Raw genomic sequence first — 23,896 nt, 5'->3', positions numbered from 1 at the left:
GAATACCTGAATAGACAACGAATCATCCCAAATTTAGGAGGTGGACTTTGGGAGCAGGATATATTAATTTTTCCCCTTTTCCTTTTTTTGTGAGTGTATATGTGTATGCTTCTGGGTGAGATTTTGTCTGTATAGCTTTGCTCTCACCGTTAGTCCTAGGGTTAGGTCCGTCCGTTTTTTTTTTTTTTTTTTACTTAAAATTTTTTTTTTCCCTAATAAATGTTTTCTTAATAATTTTTTCCTTATTTTCTATTTTTAAAAATTTAAGAAAATTTTTTAATAAGTTTTTTCATATTTTTTATTTTAAAAAATTAAAAATTTTTTTTCTTAATAATTTTTTTCTTATTTTTCATTATAAAAAATTAATAAATCTATTTTTTAAAAAAATTTTCTTAATAAATTTATTCTTAATAATTTTTTTTCTTATTTTTTATTATAATAGCTTTATTTTATTTTATTTTATCCTCTTTCTTTCTTTCTTTCAATTTTTTCTCCCTTTTATTCTGAGCCGTGTGGATGAAAGGCTCTTGGTGCTCCAGCCAGGCATCAGGGCTGTGCCTCTGAGGTGAGAGAGCCAACTTCAGGACACTGGTCCACAAGAGACCTCCCAGCTCCACGTAATACCAAACGGCGAAAATCTCTCAGAGATCTCCATCTCAACATCAAGACCCAGCTTCACTCAACGACCAGCAAGCTACAGTGCTGGACACCCTATGCCAAACAACTAGCAAGACAGGAACACAGCCCCATCCATTAACAGAGAGGCTGCCTAAAATCATAATAAGGCCACAGACACCCCAAAACACACCACCAGACGTGGACGAACCCACCAGAAAGACAACATCCAGCCTCATCCACCAGAACACAGGCACTAGTTCCCTCCACCAGGAAACCTACACAACCCACTGAACCAACCTTAGCCACTGGGGACAGATACCAAAAACAACGGGAACTACGAACCTGCAGCCTGTGAAAAGGAGACCCCAAACACAGTAAGATAAGCAAAATGAGAAGACAGAAAAACACACAGCAGATGAAGGAGCAGGGTCAAAACACACCAGACCTAACAAATGAAGAGGAAATAGGTAGTCTACCTGAAAAAGAATTCAGAATAATGATAGTAAGGATGATCCAAAATCTTGGAAATAGAATAGACAAAATGCAAGAAACATTTAACAAGGACGCAGAAGAACTAAAGAGGAACCAAGCAACGATGAAAAGCACAATAAATGAAATTAAAAATACTCTAGATGGGATCAATAGCAGAATAACTGAGGCAGAAGAACGGATAAGTGACCTGGAAGATAAAATGGTGGAAATAACTACTGCAGAGCAGAATAAAGAAAAAAGAATGAAAAGAACTGAGGACAGTCTCAGAGACCTCTGGGACAACATTAAACGCACCAACATTCGAATTATAGGGGTCCCAGAAGAAGAAGAGAAAAAGAAAGGGACTGAGAAAATATTTGAAGAGATTATAGTTGAAAACTTCCCTAATATGGGAAAGGAAATAGTTAATCAAGTCCTGGAAGCACAGAGAGTCCCATACAGGATAAATCCAAGGAGAAACACACCAAGACACATATTAATCAAACTATCAAAAATTAAATATAAAGAAAACATATTAAAAGCAGCAAGGGAAAAACAACAAATAACACACAAGGGCATCCCCATAAGGTTAACAGCTGATCTTTCAGCAGAAACTCTGCAAGCCAGAAGGGAGTGGCAGGATATACTTAAAGTGATGAAGAAGAAAAACCTACAACCAAGATTACTCTACCCAGCAAGGATCTCATTCAGATTTGATGCAGAAATTAAAACCTTTACAGACAAGCAAAAGCTGAGAGAGTTCAGCACCACCAAACCAGCTTTACAACAAATGCTAAAGGAACTTCTCTAGGCAAGAAACACAAGAGAAGGAAAACACCTACAATAACAAACCCAAAACATTTAAGAAAATGGGAATAGGAACATACATATTGATAATTACCTTAAATGTAAATGGATTAAATGCTCCCACCAAAAGACACAGACTGGCTGAATGGATACAAAAACAAGACCCATATATATGCTGTCTACAAGAGACCCACTTCAGACCTAGAGACACATACAGACTGAAAGTGAGGGGATGGAAAAAGATATTCCATGCAAATGGAAATCAAAAGAAAGCTGGAGCAGCAATTCTCATATCAGACAAAATAGACTTTAAAATAAAGACTATTACAAGAGACAAAGAAGGACACTACATAATGATCAAGGGATCGATCCAAGAGGAAGGTATAACAATTGTAAATATTTATGCGCCCAACATAGGAGCACCTCAATACATAAGGCAAACGCTAACAGCCATAAAAGGGGAAATAGACAGTAACACAATCATAGTAGGGGACTTTAACACCCCACTTTCACCAATGGACAGATCATCCAAAATGAAAATAAATAAGGAAACACAAGCTTTAAATGATACATTAAACAAGATGGACTTAATTGATATTTATAGGACATTCCACCCAAAAACAACAGAATACACATTTTTCTCAAGTGCTCATGGAACATTCTCCAGGATAGATCATATCTTGGGTCACAAATCAAGCCTTGGTAAATTTTAAAAAATTGAAATCGTATCAAGTATCTTTTCCGACCACAACGCTATGAGATTAGATATCAATTACAGGAAAAGATCTGTAAAAAATACAAACACATGGAGGCTACACAATACACTACTTAATAACAAAGTGATCACTGAAGAAATCAAAGGGGAAATCAAAAAATACCTAGAAACAAATGACAATGGAGACACGACGACCCAAAACCTATGGGATGCAGCAAAAGCAGTTCTAAGAGGGAAGTTTACAGCAATACAAGCCTACCTCAAGAAACAGGAAACATCTCGAATAAACAACCTAACCTTGCACCTAAAGCAATTAGAGAAAGAAGAACAAAAAAACCCCAAAGCTAGCAGAAGGAAAGAAATCATAAAGATCAGATCAGAAATAAATGAAAAAAAATGAAAAAAAGAAATAAATGAAAAAGAAATGAAGGAAACAATAGCAAAAATCAATGAAACTAAAAGCTGGTTCTTTGAGAAGATAAACAAAATTGATAAACCATTAGCCAGACTCATCAAGAGAAAAAGGGAGAAGACTCAAATCAATAGAATTAGAAATGAAAAAGGAGAAGTAACCACTGACACTGCAGAAATACAAACGATCATGAGAGATTACTACAAGCAACTCTATGCCAATAAAATGGACAACCTGGAAGAAATGGACAGATTCTTAGAAATGCACAACCTGCCGAGACTGAACCAGGAAGAAATAGAAAATATGAACAGACCAATCACAAGCACTGAAATTGAAACTGTGATTAAAAATCTTCCAACACACAAAAGCCCAGGACCAGATGGCTTCACAGGCGAATTCTATCAAACATTTAGAGAAGAGCTAACACCCATCCTTCTCAAACTCTTCCAAAATATTGCAGACGGAGGAACACTCCCCAACTCATTCTACGAGGCCACCATCACCCTGATACCAAAACCAGACAAAGATGTCACAAAGAAAGAAAACTACAGGCCAATATCACTGATGAACATAGATGCAAAAATCCTCAACAAAATACTAGCAAACAGAATCCAACAGCACATTAAAAGGATTATACACCATGATCAAGTGGGGTTTATTCCAGGAATGCAAGGATTCTTCAATATACGCAAATCAATCAACGTGATACATCATATTAACAAATTGAAGGAGAAAAACCATATGATCATCTCAATAGATGCAGAGAAAGCTTTCGACAAAATTCAACACCCATTTATGATCAAAGCCCTGCAGAAAGTAGGCACAGAGGGAACTTTCCTCAACATAATAAAGGCCATATATGACAAACCCACAGCCAACATTGTCCTCAATGGTGAAAAACTGAAACCATTTCCACTAAGATCATGAACAAGACAAGGTTGCCCACTCTCACCACTGTTATTCAACATAGTTTTGGAAGTGTTAGCCACAGCAATCAGAGAAGAAAAAGAAATAAAAGGAATCCAAATCGGAAAAGAAGAAGTAAAGCTGTCACTGTTTGCAGATGACATGATACTATACATAGAGAATCCTAAAGATGCTACCAGAAAACTACTAGAGCTAATCAATAAATTTGGTAAAGTAGCAGGATACAAAATTAATGCACAGAAATCTCTTGCATTCCTATATACTAATGATGAAAAATCTGAAAGTGAAATTAAGAAAACACTCCCGTTTACCATTGCAACAAAAAGAATAAAATATCTAGGAATAAACCTACCTAAGGAGACAAAAGACCTGTATGCAGAAAATTATAGGACACTGATGAAAGAAATTAAAGATGATACAAATAGATGGAGAGATATACCATGTTCTTGGATTGGAAGAATCAACATTGTGAAAATGACTCTGCTACCCAAAGCAATCTACAGATTCAATGCAATCCCTATCAAACTACCACAGGCATTTTTCACAGAACTAGAACAAAAAATTTCACAATTTGTATGGAAACACAAAAGACCCCAAATAGCCAAAGCAATCTTGAGAACGAAAAATGGAGCTGGAGGAATCAGCCTCCCTGACTTCAGACTATATTACAAAGCTACAGTAATCAAGACAGTTTGGTACTGGCACCAAAACAGAAATATAGATCAATGGAACAGGACAGAAAGCCCAGAGATAAGCCCACGCACATATGGTCACCTTATCTTTGATAAAGGAGGCAAGCATATACAGTGGAGAAAAGACAGCCTCTTCAATAAGTGGTGCTGGGAAAATTGGACAGGTACATGTAAAAGTATGAAATTAGAACACTCCCTGACACCATACACAAAAATAAACTCAAAATGGATTAAAGACCTAAGTGTAAGGCCAGACACTATCAAACTCTTAGAGGAAAACATAGGCAGAACACTCTATGACATAAATCACAGCAAGATCCTTTTTGACCCAGCTCCTAGAGAAATGGAAATAAAAACACAAATAAACAAATGGGACCTAATGAAACTTAAAAGCTTTTGCACAGCAAAGGAAACCATAAACAAGACCAAAAGACAACCCTCAGAATGGGAGAAAATATTTGCAAATGAAGCAACTGACAAAGGATTAATCTCCAAGATTTACAAGCAGCTCATGCAGCTCAATAACAAAAAAACGAACAACCCAATCCAAAAATGGGCAGAAGACCCAAATAGACATTTCTCCAAAGAAGATATACAGATTGCCAACAGACACATGAAAGAATGCTCAACGTCATTAATCATTAGAGAAATGCAAATCAAAACTACAATGAGGTATCATCTCACACCGGTCAGAATGGCCATCATCAAAAAATCTAGAAACAATAAATGCTGGAGAGGGTGTGGAGAAAAGGGAACACTCTTACACTGTTGGTGGGAATGTAAATTGATACAGCCACTATGGAGAACAGTATGGAGGTTCCTTAAAAAACTAAAAATAGAACTACCATACGACCCAGCAATCCCACTACTGGGCATATACCCTGAGAAAACCATAATTCAGAAAGAGTCATGTACCAAAATATTCATTGCATCTCTGTTTACAATAGCCAGGACATGGAAGCAACCTAGGTGTCCATCATCGGATGAATGGATAAAGAAGATGTGGCACATATATACAATGGAATATTACTCAGCCATAAAAAGAAATGAAATGGAGGTATTTGTAATGAGGTGGATGGAGTTAGAGTCTGTCATACAGAGTGAAGTAAGTCAGAAAGAGAAAAACAAATACAGTATGCTAACACATATATATGGAATCTAAGGGAAAAAAAAAAAAAAAAGGTCATGAAGAACCTAGTGGCAAGACGGGAATAAAGACAGAGACCTACTAGAGAATGGACTTGAGGATATGGGGAGGGGGAGGGGTGAGATGTGACAGGGTGAGAGAGTGTCATGGACATATATACACTACCAAATGTAAAATAGATAGCTAGTGGGAAGCAGCCGCATAGCACAGGGAGATCAGCTCGGTGCTTTGTGACCACCTAGAGGGGTGGGATAGGGAGGGTGGGAGGGAGGGAGATGCAAGAGGGAAGAGATATGGGAACATATGTATATGTATAACTGATTCACTTTGTTATAAAGCAGAAAGTAACACACCATTGTAAAGCAATTATACTTCAATAAAGATGTTTAAAAAAAAAAAAAGAAAGAAAAACAGTCTTAGGTATAAATCAGGCTGCCTGCAAGCAAAAACAGAACAATGACCATGATACAAAGGGCCTAATCTCACTTTCTAATAAACTCCAAAAGTAGTAGTCTCTACCTAACACCAAACCAAAAGTTAGTACATTGATTAGGAATGCAGATACCTAGAAGGATCCAGGACTGGAGAATCTCAATAAGCCAGGTTCCTTACAAGTACTCCTGTAAAAGTTGTTACCTACTCCACACCCAAGCATGACAAGCCCATAATCAAATGGGCTGCAGCCTGGAGGTAAGGGGCCAACTGGCACCACTTTATAATTTCAAGCAGAAAAGCAGAGCTCTCAGGCCTGCTGGAATAAACAGAAAGCAATCACCAGAGCAGAGTTCAATTCGAACACTGCAAGTTTTAAATTAATAGCCAATAGAGTCTCATTAATATGATAAAATAACTTACATCTATAGACAGGTAAAAGACTTCTAAATTGTTTGGCCAGAAAAACTCCCAGTCTAGCAAAGAGAAGCCTAAATACCTAATACAATCTCTGGGTACCCATAACTGCTCTACAAAGAAGCAGCCTGCTAAGCTAATATGGCTGCAATCAGAAGAATCCCCTGCACTGTCTCCCTTAGGATATCATGAAAGACAAAGGCAATGAACAAGGAATTGCATCCCAGCTGCAGCAGGCACAACCAGGGAAGGGCAGACTGGCTGATCAAGAATCTCTAATGCAATGGAAAAGTTAGTCCTTGTTAGCTTTCTTCAGGGAGATGTTGGACTTACAGCCAATGAACCCTACTTTTTCTTTCCCACAGCCAAATTTTCTTTCAATTATAAATATCTCAGAAGGTCTGCCACACAAACACCTAAATAAAACATTCCTGAAGAAAGAACACAAATAAGAGACAAATTCAAGAAATGTTCTAAGAGGGACTTCCCTGGAGGTCCAATGGTTAAGACTCGATGCTCCCAACGCAGGGGGCACAGGTTCGATCCCTGGTCGGGGAACTAAGATCCCGCATGCCGCACCGCATGACCAAAAAAAAAAGAAATGTTATGAGAGATTGGGGAAGTTAAGGAGGATCAAATATCTTGGTAATATTTACTATTGCCTTAAAACAAACACAACTATACACATACACGTGCACACATGCACACACACCCCCTAGGGCTAGAGATAATAAAAAGTACATCCTTGAAAAACCAGGACAAAATTTCATAAACTATCAATATGATATAGAAAGGAGAGACCAAAGGACACGTGAGTGTGCTAAAGTATTTAACAGGAAGATGTATAAACTTAAAAGTTTAATAAGTCAACCGGGATATGGGATACTAAATTAAGGACAACCATTATAAGTTCAACAGAACACAAAGTACCAAATAAGCAGTTTCCATCTACATTTCCAGATGTAGATGCATTTTACTTCAATAAAGCAAATGCTTTATAGAGCTTTATTACACCAGCAAGTCTTATTTGTTGTTTAAAAACAAAACCTTGCCTGAAGATTATTTTGATGACATTTTTTTAAAGATAACTTTGTGGTTTTTTTTTTTTTTTTGGCCACGCTGCATGGCTTATGGGATTTTAGTTCCCTAACCAGGGATTGAACCCAGGCCCTCAGCAGTGAGAGCATGGAGTCCTAACCACTGGACAGCCAGGAAATTCCCCAATTTTGTGATTTTTAAATTATTTTTAACATTTTGCATATGCTGTACAAGTTTTTGCTATTATCTGGCTAATATTTTCAAGACCGTGACCACATTTTCTTTGTTATTAAATCAAGAAAGTCCTCTAATACATTCTGACATCCACAAAGCAAATATACTTCCAGGAGGGAAAAGAGTATGAATTCATGAGGAATTGGTGAAAGAAAACAAAAGATGACCGACACTTAAATAGTTATTAATAAAGAAGGAAAAGGAAGAAAGAAAAGAAGAATATACTAGTAAACAAGGAAATTCGACAGTCATAAAAAGAAAGGAAATTTTAAATAGAATAAGCTTTCAAAGAGAAATAGTGTAGGAAAAGTTTATATATCATAAATAATCACCTATACAAATGAATGTGTTATTCTCCACAGAGGGCACAAGTTGTCATTTGAACAAACCAGCTGACAGAGAATCCAAAATTCAAAAGAAACCTATTTGCAGAAGTGACACTTAGCCTCTCGCATCCTGGACCGTAGTTTTTAAAGGAAAATATGGTATTTTAAAAGTCTCAGAGGAGACTAAGACTCAAGAGTATGGTATCCATCAAGGTCCAAGTGAAAACAACTCAGTGTATTCATAATCGGGAATTTAATACAGACAACTCGTTACACAGATGACAGAATAGCTAAGAAGCCAAAAAAGGAACTGTGAGGCAACCTACTGGATTAGCAATGGCAGGCAGCCATTACCACCCCTACACTAGGGAGACAGGGAGGAGGGCAGGGCGCTGGAGTCACCTGGCAGAAACTGGAACCCCAGTGGAGCTGCCGAGGTGAAGTGAAAACCAGGGAGGAAATGCAGCTGCTGACAGAGAGGGAGAGGGAATAATACTCTTCCCTTTCTCCCATCCTCCCTTGCAATTACTCATCAGTGCCTCCCAAACTCAGCTAGAGGAAAACAGACATGGCAGCCTGGGAAACAGACAAGCAGCAGCCCCCTTGCAAGACGTAGCAGGAAGGAGCAATGAAACGGAAGGTATCTGAGAACAAACAGGCCTTGAACTGGCACACATTCTGCTCAGAAAAATAATTTTAAAGTCTAAAAAGTTCAACACTAATGATTATTTTGCAGTTATAAATCCTATACAAGTAACCAAACTGGAATTACAAAAACTTCTTTTCTAAGAAATTGTTATCTCACTTGGACTTGAAGTTTAAGGCTAGGCACTACATGTTACAGTGACTCTAAGACTTGTACAATACAATATTAGTTCTAATCAAGTTTCTGTAGTTGAATATGTTACTTTTTAAATTTAAAAATAAATTTATTTTGAAAACTTAAAAAGTCACTTAAAGAAAAAGTAATCTGACGAAAAGTAAGGGTTCTTTTTTTGGAATCAGGTCAACCTCAAACAAACATTTAATTCATATGCCCCCCAAAAGTTAAAACCATACCATTTAAATCTGCATTTTCAAATCTGACCCAGACTATTTTCTCCTTTTCTTCTGTTAGAGGTGTTCCACTGTAAGCCTGCATAGTAAACAGAAACATTTGAATGAAAATGTTTTACAGCTCAAATATTACTGATGTTCAAAACAAAAAGTAACTTAAATAAGGCCAACCCTATCCCCCTCCAACCTCACCAATCCTACATCTTGAGAACGAGCACATTTTGTAATATTTTTATTTTTAAAGAAAGTTACCCAGGAGTCTGATAACCTTGGTCAGAAAAGGGTTTTTAGCCTAAGAATTACAGAAACCTAAAATACAATGATCATAGTCTATTAGGAAGCATCACTCTAATTCAAAGGTACTCAAAAAACTAATCTCCTATACTGGTCAACAAATAAAGCTGAAGAAATACACCAAACTACCACACATATCTATTTAGTTCCCAGGTGTTTGTGATCAGACAATTACACTCTACCTAGAATTGTCAAGAGCATTACTTTCTGCTAACCACCAGTTCCGGGTGGAGGGCATGGCCAGGGTTGGGGGTAGAAAAAAAAGTATTACTTTTTCAGTCTCTTATCTGGCCTCTGGACCCAAACTATTAGCTTTCTTGCAAGCCTGCAAGGGTCACAAAGATAAGCATGAACTGCTGTGAAGTCACAGGAAAAGTATCAACAGTTCCCATCAATATTCAAAGGGAGTCATCTCTCCTCAAGTCAAATGTTTTTATTTAAAATTGTCTAGATTTTCTAGATTGTATACACTTGCAAGCACTTAGAACGTCAACAAAAAGCTGCAACGTTTTCAGTTATAAAGTGGTCTTCAGTTCACGGAACAGTTATTTAATATAAGCTGGATCAAAAGCATTCAAAAACCACTATCCCATATATAACCTGTGTTATACACAACTTGCTTTATATTTCCATGCAGTTTTACAGCCCTTTTCCTTTACTGCACAAGGTTAACGGCCACTGAAAATATTACTAAAAGACAGGGTTGCTCTAATAGTAGGTTTACTATGCAAAAAGAAAAAAAAAGTTATCTTACACATCCTTATGATTTCAATTGTTTAAAAAAACAAGTTGTGTATAGGGCAGTTAATTCCTTTGGAGAAAAGGAAAACCTGCACTAGAACCAACTAATTCATCTACTTTATCTTCAACCATCTCATCCTCTTCTTCTTCCTCTTCTTCCTTGGTCTTGCTCTCTTCATTCTTGAAAATTCTCCTTTTTAATATAAACTTCTTATTTGGGAATAATTTTAGATTACTAAACAGTACAGAGTTCTCATATACTCCTCAGCCAGTTTCCCCTACTGTTAACAATCTAACCTAACCAAATCTTACCCTACCATGGTACATTTGCCAAAGCTATGAGACTAACGCCAGTGCATTATACCACTAATTAAAGCCCCAGACTTTATTTGGATTTCAGCAGTTTTTCCACTAATGTCCTTTCTCTGCTACAGGACCCAGTCCAGGATACCACATTGCATTTAGGACCACCTCTTTTTTCCTATGTCAGGCTCTCCCTTAATCTGGTAAAGCTATAACATATACAATATCTTCTTCCATTTAGCAGATTTATTATAAGGCTGCTAATCACCTGCATTACTCGACATTCTCCCAATTCCTCTGCAACATTTGCACGGTGCTCTCCTTTGATTTCTGGCCGATATGCAGCACGAAACAAGGTTAAAAGAGGCCTTTCGGTGAATTGAGATTCTTAAACTTTTTTCTTTCCCCTTCAGGGGGAAACAAGACTTTCATAAGGAGGCCTGCATACTTTTGCTATGTCTTCAAGTTTTCCTCTCTCCTTAGCAGACACAGTGTTCTTTACTAAGCATTTTTGAAAAAATTCTGTGAAGTTGACTGAAGAGGGTTGCTTCTTGTGTGCCTTCCTGCAGATTGGCATCAAGAAGGCATATGACATCACGTCATTTTGCCTCTCATCTTTCTATGATATCCTTTGCTCATGTTTAGGTATTTTACTGTCAGTGAAGCACAGACTCACCCAGTGCCCATCCAGGTTTATTTGCTATCTTGCTGGAGGTCAGTGCGCTGCCACACACAAGTTTGTTATTTCTCCCCCCAGCACTGATTTTTAGCCCTCCTTCTCCAACCAACATCCAACTGCTCTAGCTCTCTTATTTACAGTTGAAACTTTCACCCCATTACTGCGTACAGGATTTATTTCTTATCTGGTTTCTAACGCATATACACGTTCATAAGCGCAAAGTTATTGTTCAATTTTTAAAAACACAGCAACAATCACTATAGATATGTTGTGTTTTATTTTTTCACTGGAGAGAAAGTAACTTCCATTGTGTGCTATTTGTCAAAAGTATAATTCTTAATCACAGCAAATTATTCTATAGGGACCACATATCACAATTTGCTTGACTGCTACTGACATTTGGGCAGGCTACAATTTTTCACACTGAAAAATGTCAAAATTTCTCACTGAAATGAAAAGTTCTGAGCTTTAACTTTTTTCTTTGCTGAATTTTTTAAAAATAAATTTTCAGAAGTACAATTATTATATCAAACGGCACAGTTAGGGCTTCTACCAGCTGTCAATGACATCTGCGTCAATGACACAGTAGGAACTCACTCTATTTATGACAGCTGAAGAAGCTGATACCAGTCTAACAACACATTTTCTCCCTTTTAGGCATATCTGGAGACCCAGAGAATAATTTCTAAGCTCCATGAATTTGATAATTCCCAGAATAGGGCAGGAGTTGGAACATAACATCAGCAAAAATATATCATTTTCCAAATGTCTGACCACAAATTGCCAATGGGGGATTATGGATTAAATGTGGAAAGAAGGAGACCATGGGTCACCAAATCTGGCCCACGACCTGTATTCATAAATAAAGTTTTATTTTAACACAGCCACACCCTTTCTTTTACATAAAAAGCAGTGCTGCGTAGTTACAACAAACATTGTATGAGGGACTTCCCTGGTGGCGCCGTGGCTAAAAAGCCGCCTGCCAATGCAGGGGACACAGGTTCAAGCCCTGGTCCAGGAAGATCCCACATGCCGCGGAACAACTAAGCCCGTGAGCCACAACTACTGAGCCTGCACTCCGGAGCCCACGAGCCACAACTACTGAGCCCGCGTGCCACAACTACTGAAGCCTGCGTGCCTAGAGCCCGTGCTCCACAACAAGAGAAGCTACCACAATGAGAAGCCCGCGCACTGCAACAAAGAGTAGCCCCTGCTTGCTGCAAATATAGAGAAAGCCCACGCACAGCAACAAAGATCCCACACCGCCAAAAATAAAAATTAAAAATTAAAAAGCAAAAAATAACATTGTATGAATTGCAAAGCTTCTCTGGCCCTTTACAGAAAGAGTCTGCCTGACTGCTACACTAGACCATGAAGCCTTAAGGACAGGCACTGAGTATCCCCCAACTTAACACAGCACCTGACCGGCAGTGCCTGAATTTTTGCTTTCTTTCCAGTCACTAGAATAATGACTTACCTAACATAAATTTCTTAAATGAATATTCTAATTCTTAGATCCGGGACTACAACTTCACTTCTGAAGTGACTTAACTCTGATCCCAGTCTTCACAGTCAATTGCGTAGATTATCCCCTTTCTAATGTATAATCCTCAGGAAAACTAAGTTAATCTTCCACCTTCCGGCATTTTTACCCGATCAGTTTTAGCAGCCCCCTATTTTCAACCTATTGCTCAACCTAGTATTCCTGTTTCTCTAGCAAACTCTCCAACTATTCCCTCAAAGCCTCTGACTGCAGCCTCTCTCCTCCAGCCAACAAAAACTGCTTGCTACGCAGGGTTTCCATTAGCACAAAAGGTGCCTTTGTAAAAATCTGATAAAGGGGCACTCTACAGCAGGCAAATTACCAATATTTTTAAATGCCCCTTCCTTGGAACTAGCCTCATGTCAGGGCTCAGGGCTTAAGAGAAAGGTGCAGTTTGTAGAAGACCAAGTTGGATTTCGGCCCCTGATTGTTCTCTAAGCCTGCTACTGTACAGAGTACAAGATTCCCCACAGCCACAGCAACGCTGCTGCCTACCATATCCAGCTGGGCAGTTTCCTTCACCATCAGATTCCCAACCTTGCCATTCATTTCCACTAACGCTACTTCCAATGTCCTTTGGAACTTGACTCTTACACGCTTTCTTTGCTATGCATTCCCTTAGCAATTACATATTCAGTCTGTACTATCATGTGCAACACTTAATGATATGTTGCTATTACCTCTGACTGCTTCAAGCCATTTGACTTCCCTTCTTAACCAAGTTCCTCAAGAAAAGAAAGCATTTGTTTTTCCTTACATGCCCCACAGACCTTGTCATTGTGGCCTATTTTCATTAAAGTTGACCGAACATAATAATGGAATACCAAACATGCCTTGATACTGTCCCTTATTTGATGAATACAATTTATTAATACAACTGAAATCTGGATTTTAGACTTTTCTAGGTAGGACCTTCTCATAAAGCTGGGACACTGGATCCATGAATGTTCTTTCTGAACAGTGCAATTACAGATACCACAGCAGTCAGAACACTCAGAACACAGCAGTCAGACATCATCACAGGAGAAAACACAGAAACCTTTCCCTTCAGTAGTTCCACTAAACAGTGTTTCCCAAAGATATTGTTTCACAAGAATCACCTGAGATTCTTCCTAGCGACACAAGTTACTGGATGCCACCTTAATTCCCCTGAGTCAAACTCACTGGGAGATGGGCCTGGAAATTATTATTTTTAACAAGTGTGCCAAGCGACACCTATGTTAGTTTAAGTCTGGGAGACGGTGCACTAGAGGTGATCCCAGGAGGGTTCCTCTCACTCTTTATTCTCACATTTACATAGAGGGAACAGTAAAGGGCTTACTCTCTTATAAGTTAGAGTAACAAGGCAAGCTATAATTGGCATAAAACTACTGCTCAATAGGAAAGTGATATAGATTTGACCTCAGTGTAGTATTTAGTTAATATAGTATCTAGTTAACCAAATGCAAAGCATATATTGCTTATTTCACTTCCAACAGGCAACATTTAACTAGGACAAGAGAAAGATTTTGGAAAGAGAACCCAAATAGACAGTTCCAAGCCCCATCTCTCAGCTAATATCGCACCTTGATTCCTCTTAGTAAAGCAAGGGCTGAGGAATAATAATTATGCCACCGTCAGCACAAAACTAAGGCACATCTAACAATAACAGCAAGTATGGTTCTACCCTACCAATGCTCGGGATGCTAAAACATCAAAAGTCGTTCTAAAGTTGACGATACTGGTGTCAAGTTTAGGGAACAGAATATTTCAGAGCTTCCCTGGCCAAGAGTAAAGCTTACTATTTCTGAAAACACACAGACACTTACCTGGGGCACAACATCCTGCAGAAAAGTCACGACACTTTCCATGTAGGACTGCTCCCTGAAAAAGGGTGAAATGGATAAAATTTATCATGACAGCTTAATATGAAACATGGAAAAGCTCTTTCTACAAGCCCTAATAAAGTTATTCATAATACTAAAAAAAAGAAAAAACAACTCTCATCGTCTGATAATTCTGCTAACCTGCTTTCTTAATTTCTTTGAATATGTTATTAAATGCAAATGAGATTTAAAAATTTTTAAACATTATCTTTTCTTTTCTGTTTCTTTTTTTTTTTTGGCCGCGCCATGGGGCTTGTGGGATCTTAGTTCCGCAACCAGGGATTGAACCCCCGCCCCCTGCAGTGGAAGCGTGGTGTCCTAACCACTGGACCACCAAGGAATTCCCAAACATTATCTCTTCTTAAAAGTCATGCTCCATTTTTTTTTTAGGGACTTCCCTGGTGGCGCAGTGGTTAAGAATCCGCCTGCCAGTGCAGGGAACACGGGTTCGAGCCCTGGTCCGGGAAGATTCCCACATGCTGCGGAGCAACTAAGCCCATGCGCCACAACTACTGAGCCTCCGCTCTACAGCCCACGAGCCACAACTACTGAAGCCCGCGCACCGAGAGCCCATGCTCCGCAACTAGAGAAGCCACTGCAATGAGAAGCACGCGCACCGCAACGAAGAGTATTCCCCACTCGCTACAACTAGAGAAAAGCCCGCGCGCAGCAATGAAGACCCAACGCAGCCAAAAATAAACTAAAATTTTTAAAAGTAAAATAAAAATAAATAAAAATTTAAAAAGTCATGCTCCATTTTTTTTTTAATTGAAGTACAGTTGATTTCCATTATTGTGTTAGTTTCAGGTGTACAGCAAAGTAATTCAGTTATATATTTTTTTCCGATTCTTTTCCATTATAGGTTATTACCAGATATTAAATATAGTTCCCTGTGCTACACAGTAAATCCATGTTGTTTACGTATTTTATATATAGTAGTATCTGTTAATACCATACTCCTAATTTATCCCTCCCTCTCTCTTTCCCCTTTGGTAACCATAAGTTTGTTTTCCATGTCTGTAACTCTGTTTCTGTTTTGAAATATAAACGTTCATTTGTATTATTCTTTAGATTCCACATGTAAGTGATATCATATAACATTTGTCTTTCTCTGCCTGGCTTACTTCACTCAGTATGATAATCTCTAGGTCCATCCATGTTGCTGCATATAGCAATATTTGCTTCTTTTCTATGGCCGCACGCTCTCTTACTTTGATACAGATAGAACTTTTAACTCGTATTTGAAGGAGTGCTGACAGAAGACTTGGCTAAAGCAGGACCGTCCTCTTGAGTCAGGGCAGAAGAATGCCCTAGTTAGAGCAAGAAAAACTGTTGCTGATGATTCAGTATTTAGTGACCTTCTCTTTAACCTGGTTAAGAACCTAGTCCCTTACTTGTATCTAGCAAAATGAATCTATATTTTGCTGCAGGTGCAGGCATTAGAAGGAGTTATTAAACAGTCCTCACAGAACTTTTGGTGTGGATAAGGTATGGGAAAATATCAAAATGCATAAAAGTGAAGAACTATTAAGGACACTATGATATTTTAAATGGGAAATATATGGAGATCAGCAACTGGAGGGAAAAAATTTTTCTTCAAAATATATACCAAATCAAATTCATTGCAGAGAAATGTGAAAAATTACATTTGAAGAAAATAATGTGAGTTACCCTAAATCCTATTTTTTAAGAAGGCAATATGCCTTAGATACCTACAAAAACTGAGTAGGCCTTAAAAAAAAAATTTGATTAGGCCTACCTCTCCAACCTCACTTTTCTCCCACTCTCCTAACTTACTCTGCTTCAGTCACATGCAACTTCAATTCTTAGACTACACCAAGCTCTTCTTTGAATCAAGACCTTTACACCAGCTTTTTTTCTGCATGGATCCTTTCGCAAATTCTTCCCTGCCTTTTAGATCTCCAGCCTAAGTGTTACCTCCTCAGAGAGGCCTTCCCTGACGGCCTTAAATCATACTCCCCAATGCTGTTCTCTATCATAGCACACCAGGCACTGATTAGAGCCTGTAATTACTTATTTACAGTGTCCCCCACTAGAATGCAAACTCTATTACAGAAAGGAATCCATCTTTCATATTTACCTTATATCTCCCGAATCTATAAGCCAGTACCTAGGCACAGAGTAGATGCTCAAGCATTACTTGTTAAAAGAACACTGAATAAATTAAAGAACTTCAAAAAACACTAAAATTATGTACTGCATAACAAAAAGCAATATATGTGGAATACCATATGGTAAGGCAGCATAGAATAGTGCATAAGCACACAGACTCTGGAGACAAACTGCCTGGGTTTGATCCAGGTTTCCCTTCTTGGATGTTACCAAGGAAAATTTTTCTCTCTCTGCTTTGGTTTCCTCATCTGTAAAATGAAGATTGCAACAGTACCTAACTCATAGCTAATAATATGCTTAGCCTGTTGCCATGGTCCACAGTTAGCAAAGAAATATATAGCCCTGGGAAATGCAGGAGGGAAAAAAAGCAAGTATAACGGTGAAATATCATACTATACATATATTTTTTGTTAGTCTGAGAAGGCAATTTTATGTAACATGCTAAACTGCTCAAGGGAAATAATCCAAAATGCTACAATTCCCTTATGAACACTTTGAAAGACAGAAAACAAACTTTATCTCCTTAGCCAGGTATTCAAGGGTCTTAACTGTCCACGCCAACCTCCTTTAAACAGGTCAACTTCCCTAGATTTCATTTATGAAAATAGCTTGCCTTTCCCACCTCTGCTTACTCCACTGCCTTTGCCGAAAATGTGCCCTTGATTCTAATTGCCCAAATTGTATTCAGCCCTAAAAGTACACTATAAATGTTAGCTTTTTCAAATTTTATTTATTTATTTATTTACTTTTGGCTTCATTGGGTCTTTGTTGCTGTGTGCGGGCTTTCTCTAGTTGCGGCGAGAGGGGGCTACTCTTCGTTGTGGTGCGTGGGCTTCTCGTTGCGGTAGCTTCTCTTGTTGCGGAGCATGGGCTCTAGGCAGGCGGACTTCAATATATGTGGCTCACAGGCTCTAGAGCGCAGGCTCAGTAGCTGTGGCGAACGGGCCTAGTTGCTCCACGGCATGTGGGACCTTCCCGGACCAGGGCTCGAACCCATGTCCCCTGTGTTGGCAGGCGGATTCTTAACCACTACGCCACCAGGGAAGTCCAAATGTTAGCTTCTTAATGAAATCTTTTCAGATCTAAAATACTAAAATACTCCCACTAAAATATTCCCTCCAATCAAAATTTTAAAAAAATAATAGGGACTTCCTTGGTGGCGCAGTGGTTAAGAATCTGCCTGCCAATGCAGGGGACATGGGTTCGAGCCCTGGTCCAGGAAGATCCCACATGCCGCGGAGCAGCTAAGCCCGTGCACCACAGCTACTTAGCCCGCATGCCACAACTGCTGAAGCCCACGCGCCTAGAGCCCATGCTCCGCAACAGAGAAGCCACCGCAATGAGAAGCCCGCGCACCGCAACGAAGACTAGCCCCCGCTCACCACAACTAGAGAAAGCCTGCACACAGCAAAGAAGACCCAATGCAGCCATAAATAAATAAATAAATAAATAAAATAATTAATTTAAAAAAAACAAAATATTCCCTCTAAATTCCCATGCTGTTTTGCTGACATCTTTTTTATTCATTAGAGTGCTTGCAAGTATACACATCTTAAAACTACATTAGGGACTTCCCTGGTGGTCCAGTGGTTAAGAATCCGCCTTCCAATGCAAGAGACGCCAGTTCGATCCCTGGTCAGGGAACTGAGATTCCACATGCCGTGGGGCAACTAAGCCCGTGTGCACTCTAGAGCCCACACGCCACAACTAGAGAGAAGCCCCCACGCCACAACAAAAGATCCCATGTGCCGCAACTAAGACCCGACGCAGCCAAAGAAAAAAAGAAAAAAAAAAACTACATTAGATTATAAGCTCCTGCAAAGTATAGCCATGCTTTGTCAAAAAAATGCTTAAAATATAGAAATGTACTCTTTATGACATTCACTTTGAAACTTTCTGACTGAGACCTAGAGTGATACATCACAATCTAGTAAACATATACATAGATATGAATGAATATTATCTATGTGCGTGTCAGAACACAATACTAACTCCCAACTATATTTTCTACTATATTCTATTTCATTTTTTGAATAATGGTCTTGGTCCACTAAACTGATTTAATGACCCACTAATTGTTAAACCTGAGGTTTGAAAAAGCAGTACTCAAGGATAAAATACAGTGCTTTTCAAGTACTCTAAAATGTGCTAAATACATCAAACTGACCCTCCAATTATTGCTTTTATTTGGCCTTGGCAACAATGTTTATCATCCTGTAAAGCCAAAATTAAACAGATTTTACAAAAGTAAGTACTGCTTAGAAAGGAAACCTAAATGTTAGTTACTATTCTGAGTAATCTTTCCTTTACCTATCATGCTTATCTGAAATTTGCTTACGTGACAGCCTGAGGGCGAACCACGACTCCACCAGTACAACGACTGGGTCTTCTGGGGGAATCTGTAGCCATTGCTTCATTCACAAAACCTGTTTCCAGAACGAAAAGACAGAAAATAATGGATCATTATTGTTGGGGGTCGGAGAAAGATACATGGTTGCTCACTAGAGATCCCTTGTCACAAATACCTAAATGTTAGGTCCTAAAATGTAGGAAAATTTCCCAGCAATTCCTATTACACCTAAAAGAGGGGAGTGCAGAAGAGGAAGAAGTAGATAAAAGATTTTTCAAACTACTATGAGGTTTTCTTATTTGGACCAAGCCTCAGAACCACAAAACTAGTTAAGACCCTTGCAGGACCCTTTGATCTATTGCTTTTTTATTGTTTTCGTTTGTTTGTTTGTTTTATTTATTTTTGGCTGTGTTGGGTCTTCGTTGCTGCACTTGGGCTTTCTCTAGTTGCGGCGAGCAGGGTCTACTCTTCACTACGGTGCGCAGGCCTCTCATTGCGGTGGCTTCTCTTCCCCGTGTCGCAGAGCACGGGCTCTAGGTGCGCAGGCTTCAGTATTTGTGGCACGCGGGCTCAGTAGTTGTGGCTTGCGGGATCTAGAACATAGACTCAGTAGTTGTGCAGCACAGGCTTAGTTGTTCTGCAGCATGTGGGATCTTCCCGGACCAGGGCTCGAACCTGTGTCCCCTGCATTGGCAGGTGGATTCTTAACCACTGCAACACCAGGGAAGTCCCTGATCTACTATTAACATAAACTAGGAAGGGATGGAAAGTCTAGCACAGGATCACTTTATAAAAACAAATATGCTAACTTTGTGAGCCAAAATTAAAGAATTTACTGAAATCTTATATTGAGATAATAAAAATATACATGGTATAGTATTTTAAGACCAAATGGAACAGTGAGGTACTACCTTCCAACTAAGAGTGTTGGGAAAATAGGAGTAAAATGGCCTACGTATCCTGATGGATGTTAACTAGTCTTATTGTGGTGCTATTTTGCAGTATATACAAATATCGAATCATTATGTTATACACCTGAAACTCACGTAATTTATATGTCAAATATATATATATTTTTTAAAAAGACTGCACAGTCACAGTTTAACAAGACTATCAAAATCATATTTGTAACCTAATTTGTAATCATATTTGTAACCTCTGCTACTGTAACCTAATCACCAGAGTCTAAATAAGTAATAAAAACGTATATGACATTAGAAGCCCTTCCAGTCTCATCACTGAATCCTGATCCTTGAATGTCTAATAAACATCTGAATCACTGGGGAGGTTTTAAAAGCATGGACTGTATGTGGTTAAGGTTGAAAGAGACAGCAATATTAAAGATCTCTTACACGGCTCAGGAAAGCCCACAGCCTGGAACTAATCTTGAAAGCCCCTAAAACCATCTCTTCTAAGCAGGGAGCATTCTATCACCTTATTTGAAAGCTCGCAAACTGATGAGTTCCATCTGCTACAACCAAACCACGTTGTGCCCCAACTAGCCCAGATACCCCTTCCTCAGTGGGTATCTTCACCTCCAGCCCCTGAGCCCTCTCATTTCCATTCCACCCTTTATTCCTCGAAACACAGGCTCCCAAGAACGGTCTTTAAGGGCCCTGTCTCCTGAGGACGACCCTCGCCAGCCCCTCAGGCCCCACTCTCCTGAAAGACATCAGCACGGCGTTACCCATTTCACCTCCAACGCTGAGCCACCGCTGTCCCCGGCCGCCCTCTGGCCCCTTGCCCTCCCTCCCCTCCCCCTCCGATCTCCACAGCTCTACCTCGTCGAATTCCTACCAGCCAAGCCCTCTCCCCTCACGCTACTCGTCCCACGTCCTCGCCAAGCCGCCTCAAAGCCGCAGCACCACCAGCCCTCTCACCGGCCGCCCCGCCGGTAAACGCTGCTCTCCAGCTCAAGACTCACTGTTTGGAGTCTCCCCTCGTGATTGACGGTTACCACTTCCTACCACGCCTCAGCGGAACTACCTTTCTAGCCAATCCCAGAAGCAAACTGGCCGCGGCTGGGCACCGCCCTTAGAGGTCAGCTTTGCCAACCAGCAAGTAGCAAAGAGGCGGACCCGCCTCCCGAAGTGATCCAATCCGCTGGGGCTCGAGGGAAAACACAACAGTATGTAAGTTCGGGTGAAGCCGAGGTGTCAGGTTCGGTTGCGAACGTAGGCCAGGTAGGGAGGAGTTACAAACATGTCTGTTTTCCTTTGCACACAGCACCTTCGTGGCCTTGTCAAAAAGCATCATGCCGCAGAAGCCTGTGCACGTCACTTGGGTGTCTCAGGCTGGCAGTCGTACCACACGGGGACCGGTCTGTTTACATCGAATTCTCGCGACAGCTGGTTCGAAGCTCAAAGCACGTGGACATGGCAGCTGCCAATCACTTTTAGCTGGCCAGTCAGCCATCCCGAACGCGCCTTCTGCCCCGCCCTTTTCAATGTGTTTACCTTCCGGGAGCCTAGGCTGGCTAGCGCTGGTGGGCTGCCCTGGAGCCAGGGTGGTGATCTGAATGAGGCGTGCGGCTGGTATTGTTGTCAGTTTGACCTAGGTTTGTGGACCACACCTGATTCCTTCCTACTTGTTTACACTTCCCGTAAGGAACATATTGAGATCGCTCTGGTGTCATTCCGTCGGTTACATTTCTTATATAATAATATTTATTGTTCTATTGAAGGACAGCTCAACACAGACTTAAGCACTTCATAAGTACTATCAAATTTAATACTCTTGACAATCCCATGAAAATATGGCTTATTAATAGGCATGGGGTTTGTAACAAAGTGGCTGATACAGCAGTAAAAACTTTTAAAAGGTTTTAGCACTGTGAAGGAGGGAAAAATTTAGTAGAGAAACTACCTCACCAGAAATATGCAGTTAATCAGGTGCTGGACAGATAGATGACGATATAGGTATAGATATAGCCAAGAAACCACCCATTTGCTTGTACGCTCAATTAGTGCCAGTAAAAAGGACACCCAAAGTGATATTTATCAGGCTAATGTTTGGACATTCATGTTCTTCCACTACACAAATTCCCAGCACTGTCGTCCTTTTAAGATTTGCTTCCTACATGAAACCCAGTAATGAAAAAATCTTTCCAGTATTTTGAATTCCCTTTGTTCTTATTGCTATCACTGGCTTACTTCCTTGTTGTCTTTGAAATGTTTTTTGGTTATTTCCCTAATGCATGTCTCATTTTCTCCCACTAGAAAGTTAAACTCCTCCTAGGCATTAAAAGACTAAGGCTTTCATGTTGTTGAATCCCCCTTTATACCTCACTACCCTGAACACAACAGATATTTCAAAATTCAGACTTACTTGAATTAAATAATTATTACTCTCATGTTGTCCCTGACTCAGAGCAGGAATAAAGAGAAAATCCAGAGGAGACCAATAGGTAACACTCACAGGTGGGATAACCAGCATTTGTATAAGGTTTTTCAGTTTAAATAGCTGTTTTACATGCATTGTTAAATTCCATAACTCTTTCACTATTCCTCTACAAAGTTATGGAAGAAACAAGGAAACAAAAATCATAAACACAAATTCATTCGTTCAATAAATATTTGAATGCCTACTAAGTGTCAGGCATGTTCTAGGCTCTGGAGATACAGCAATAAACAAATCAACCAATGTGCTTGTCCTCAGCCAGAGAATTTGCATTCTGGTGGGAAGACAGAAATAAACAAACAGAGAAATTCAAGTAGAATTTCAAGTAAAATGGTATGGAAAAAAAAATAAGGCAAATAAATAGAGGTCAGAGCTGGCTTATTTTAGGTAATGTGGTCAGGGAAGGCCTCTCAGGAGATGGCATTTGAACAAAGACTTCAATGAAGTAGTAAGAAAGCTGCTCTGAGGGAAAAGCAGTCAGGATAAAAGAAACAACAGGTACAAAGACCTTAAGAAAGGAATGAATTTTGAAGAAGAATGAGAAAAACAGTGTTGTTAAATAAAGTAGATTCAATTGAAAATGATAGCAAACTAGTTAGGAGAGGTAGGCAGTGGCCAAATGGAGTATAGTGTATAGAATTATAAGGAGTTTTAGTTTTATTCTAGGGTGGGACTCTATTGGAGGACTTTCTGCTAGGAAGTGTCATGATCATACTTATATTTCTAAAAGATCGTTCTATCTACTAAACAGAATAAACTGTCATTAGGGAGGGGACAAGAGTGGAAACAGTGGGTCAAGTAGGGAGGCTATTTCACTAGACCAGATGGGAGAGCTGTCTAGAACTGGGCCTAGAAGTGAAGCAGCAGAGGTGAAAAGTAATCAATTTCAGAATATTTTGGAAGACAGAACTAAAAGAACTTGATAATGGGTTGCATGTGGGATAGAAGGAAATGAGAGAATCAGGGATGACGCCTGTGCTTTGGGCTTGAGCAACTGAGTGATGACGTTTACAGATAGGATGAACCCTGTTGAAGTCATACATTTTTTAGTGGGGGTGAATTTCTGTGCCCTGGTTTCATCCTTTGTAAATTGTATAAAAAAAAATTATTAGCCTCATAAGATTTTTTTTATTAATGTGATGTTTTGATAGGAGGTTGTGTTTTATTTTATGTTGTTTATTTTATTTATTTATTTGGCCGCGTCATGGCATGCAGGATCTTAGTTCCAGACCAGCCATCGAACCTGTGCCCCCTGCAGTGGAAGCACCAAGTCCCAACAACTGGACCTGCCAGGGAA

At 39.5% G+C, this 23,896-nt stretch overlaps 1 protein-coding gene across 4 annotated transcripts in view; it reads right to left on the bottom strand.

The window, feature by feature from the left end:
- BCAS3 (BCAS3 microtubule associated cell migration factor) overlaps positions 1-21,113 on the bottom strand; it is a 595,828-nt gene extending 574,715 nt beyond the window's left edge. For 3 of the 4 annotated variants that reach the window (XM_061176782.1, XM_061176784.1, XM_061176785.1), the window contains exons 1-4: positions 20,998-21,113; positions 19,189-19,276; positions 14,661-14,715; positions 9,296-9,371 (exon numbers count right to left, since the gene is read on the bottom strand). In XM_061176782.1, the coding sequence (XP_061032765.1) occupies positions 9,296-9,371; positions 14,661-14,715; positions 19,189-19,259 (202 nt within the window). In that variant the 5' untranslated portion in view covers positions 19,260-19,276; positions 20,998-21,113. Of the gene's footprint in view, positions 1-9,295; positions 9,372-14,660; positions 14,716-19,188; positions 19,277-20,981 lie in introns of all 4 variants that reach the window. The other variant, XM_061176783.1, reaches the window with a different exon arrangement.
- Between the last annotated feature and the right edge of the window lie 2,783 nt (positions 21,114-23,896).

This window comes from Eubalaena glacialis, chromosome 19, assembly GCF_028564815.1.
Source record: "Eubalaena glacialis isolate mEubGla1 chromosome 19, mEubGla1.1.hap2.+ XY, whole genome shotgun sequence".
Lineage (NCBI taxonomy): Eukaryota > Metazoa > Chordata > Mammalia > Artiodactyla > Balaenidae > Eubalaena > Eubalaena glacialis.
Note: the sequence above shows the minus strand (reverse complement) of the source record. Positions and strands in the feature narration are given on the sequence as shown.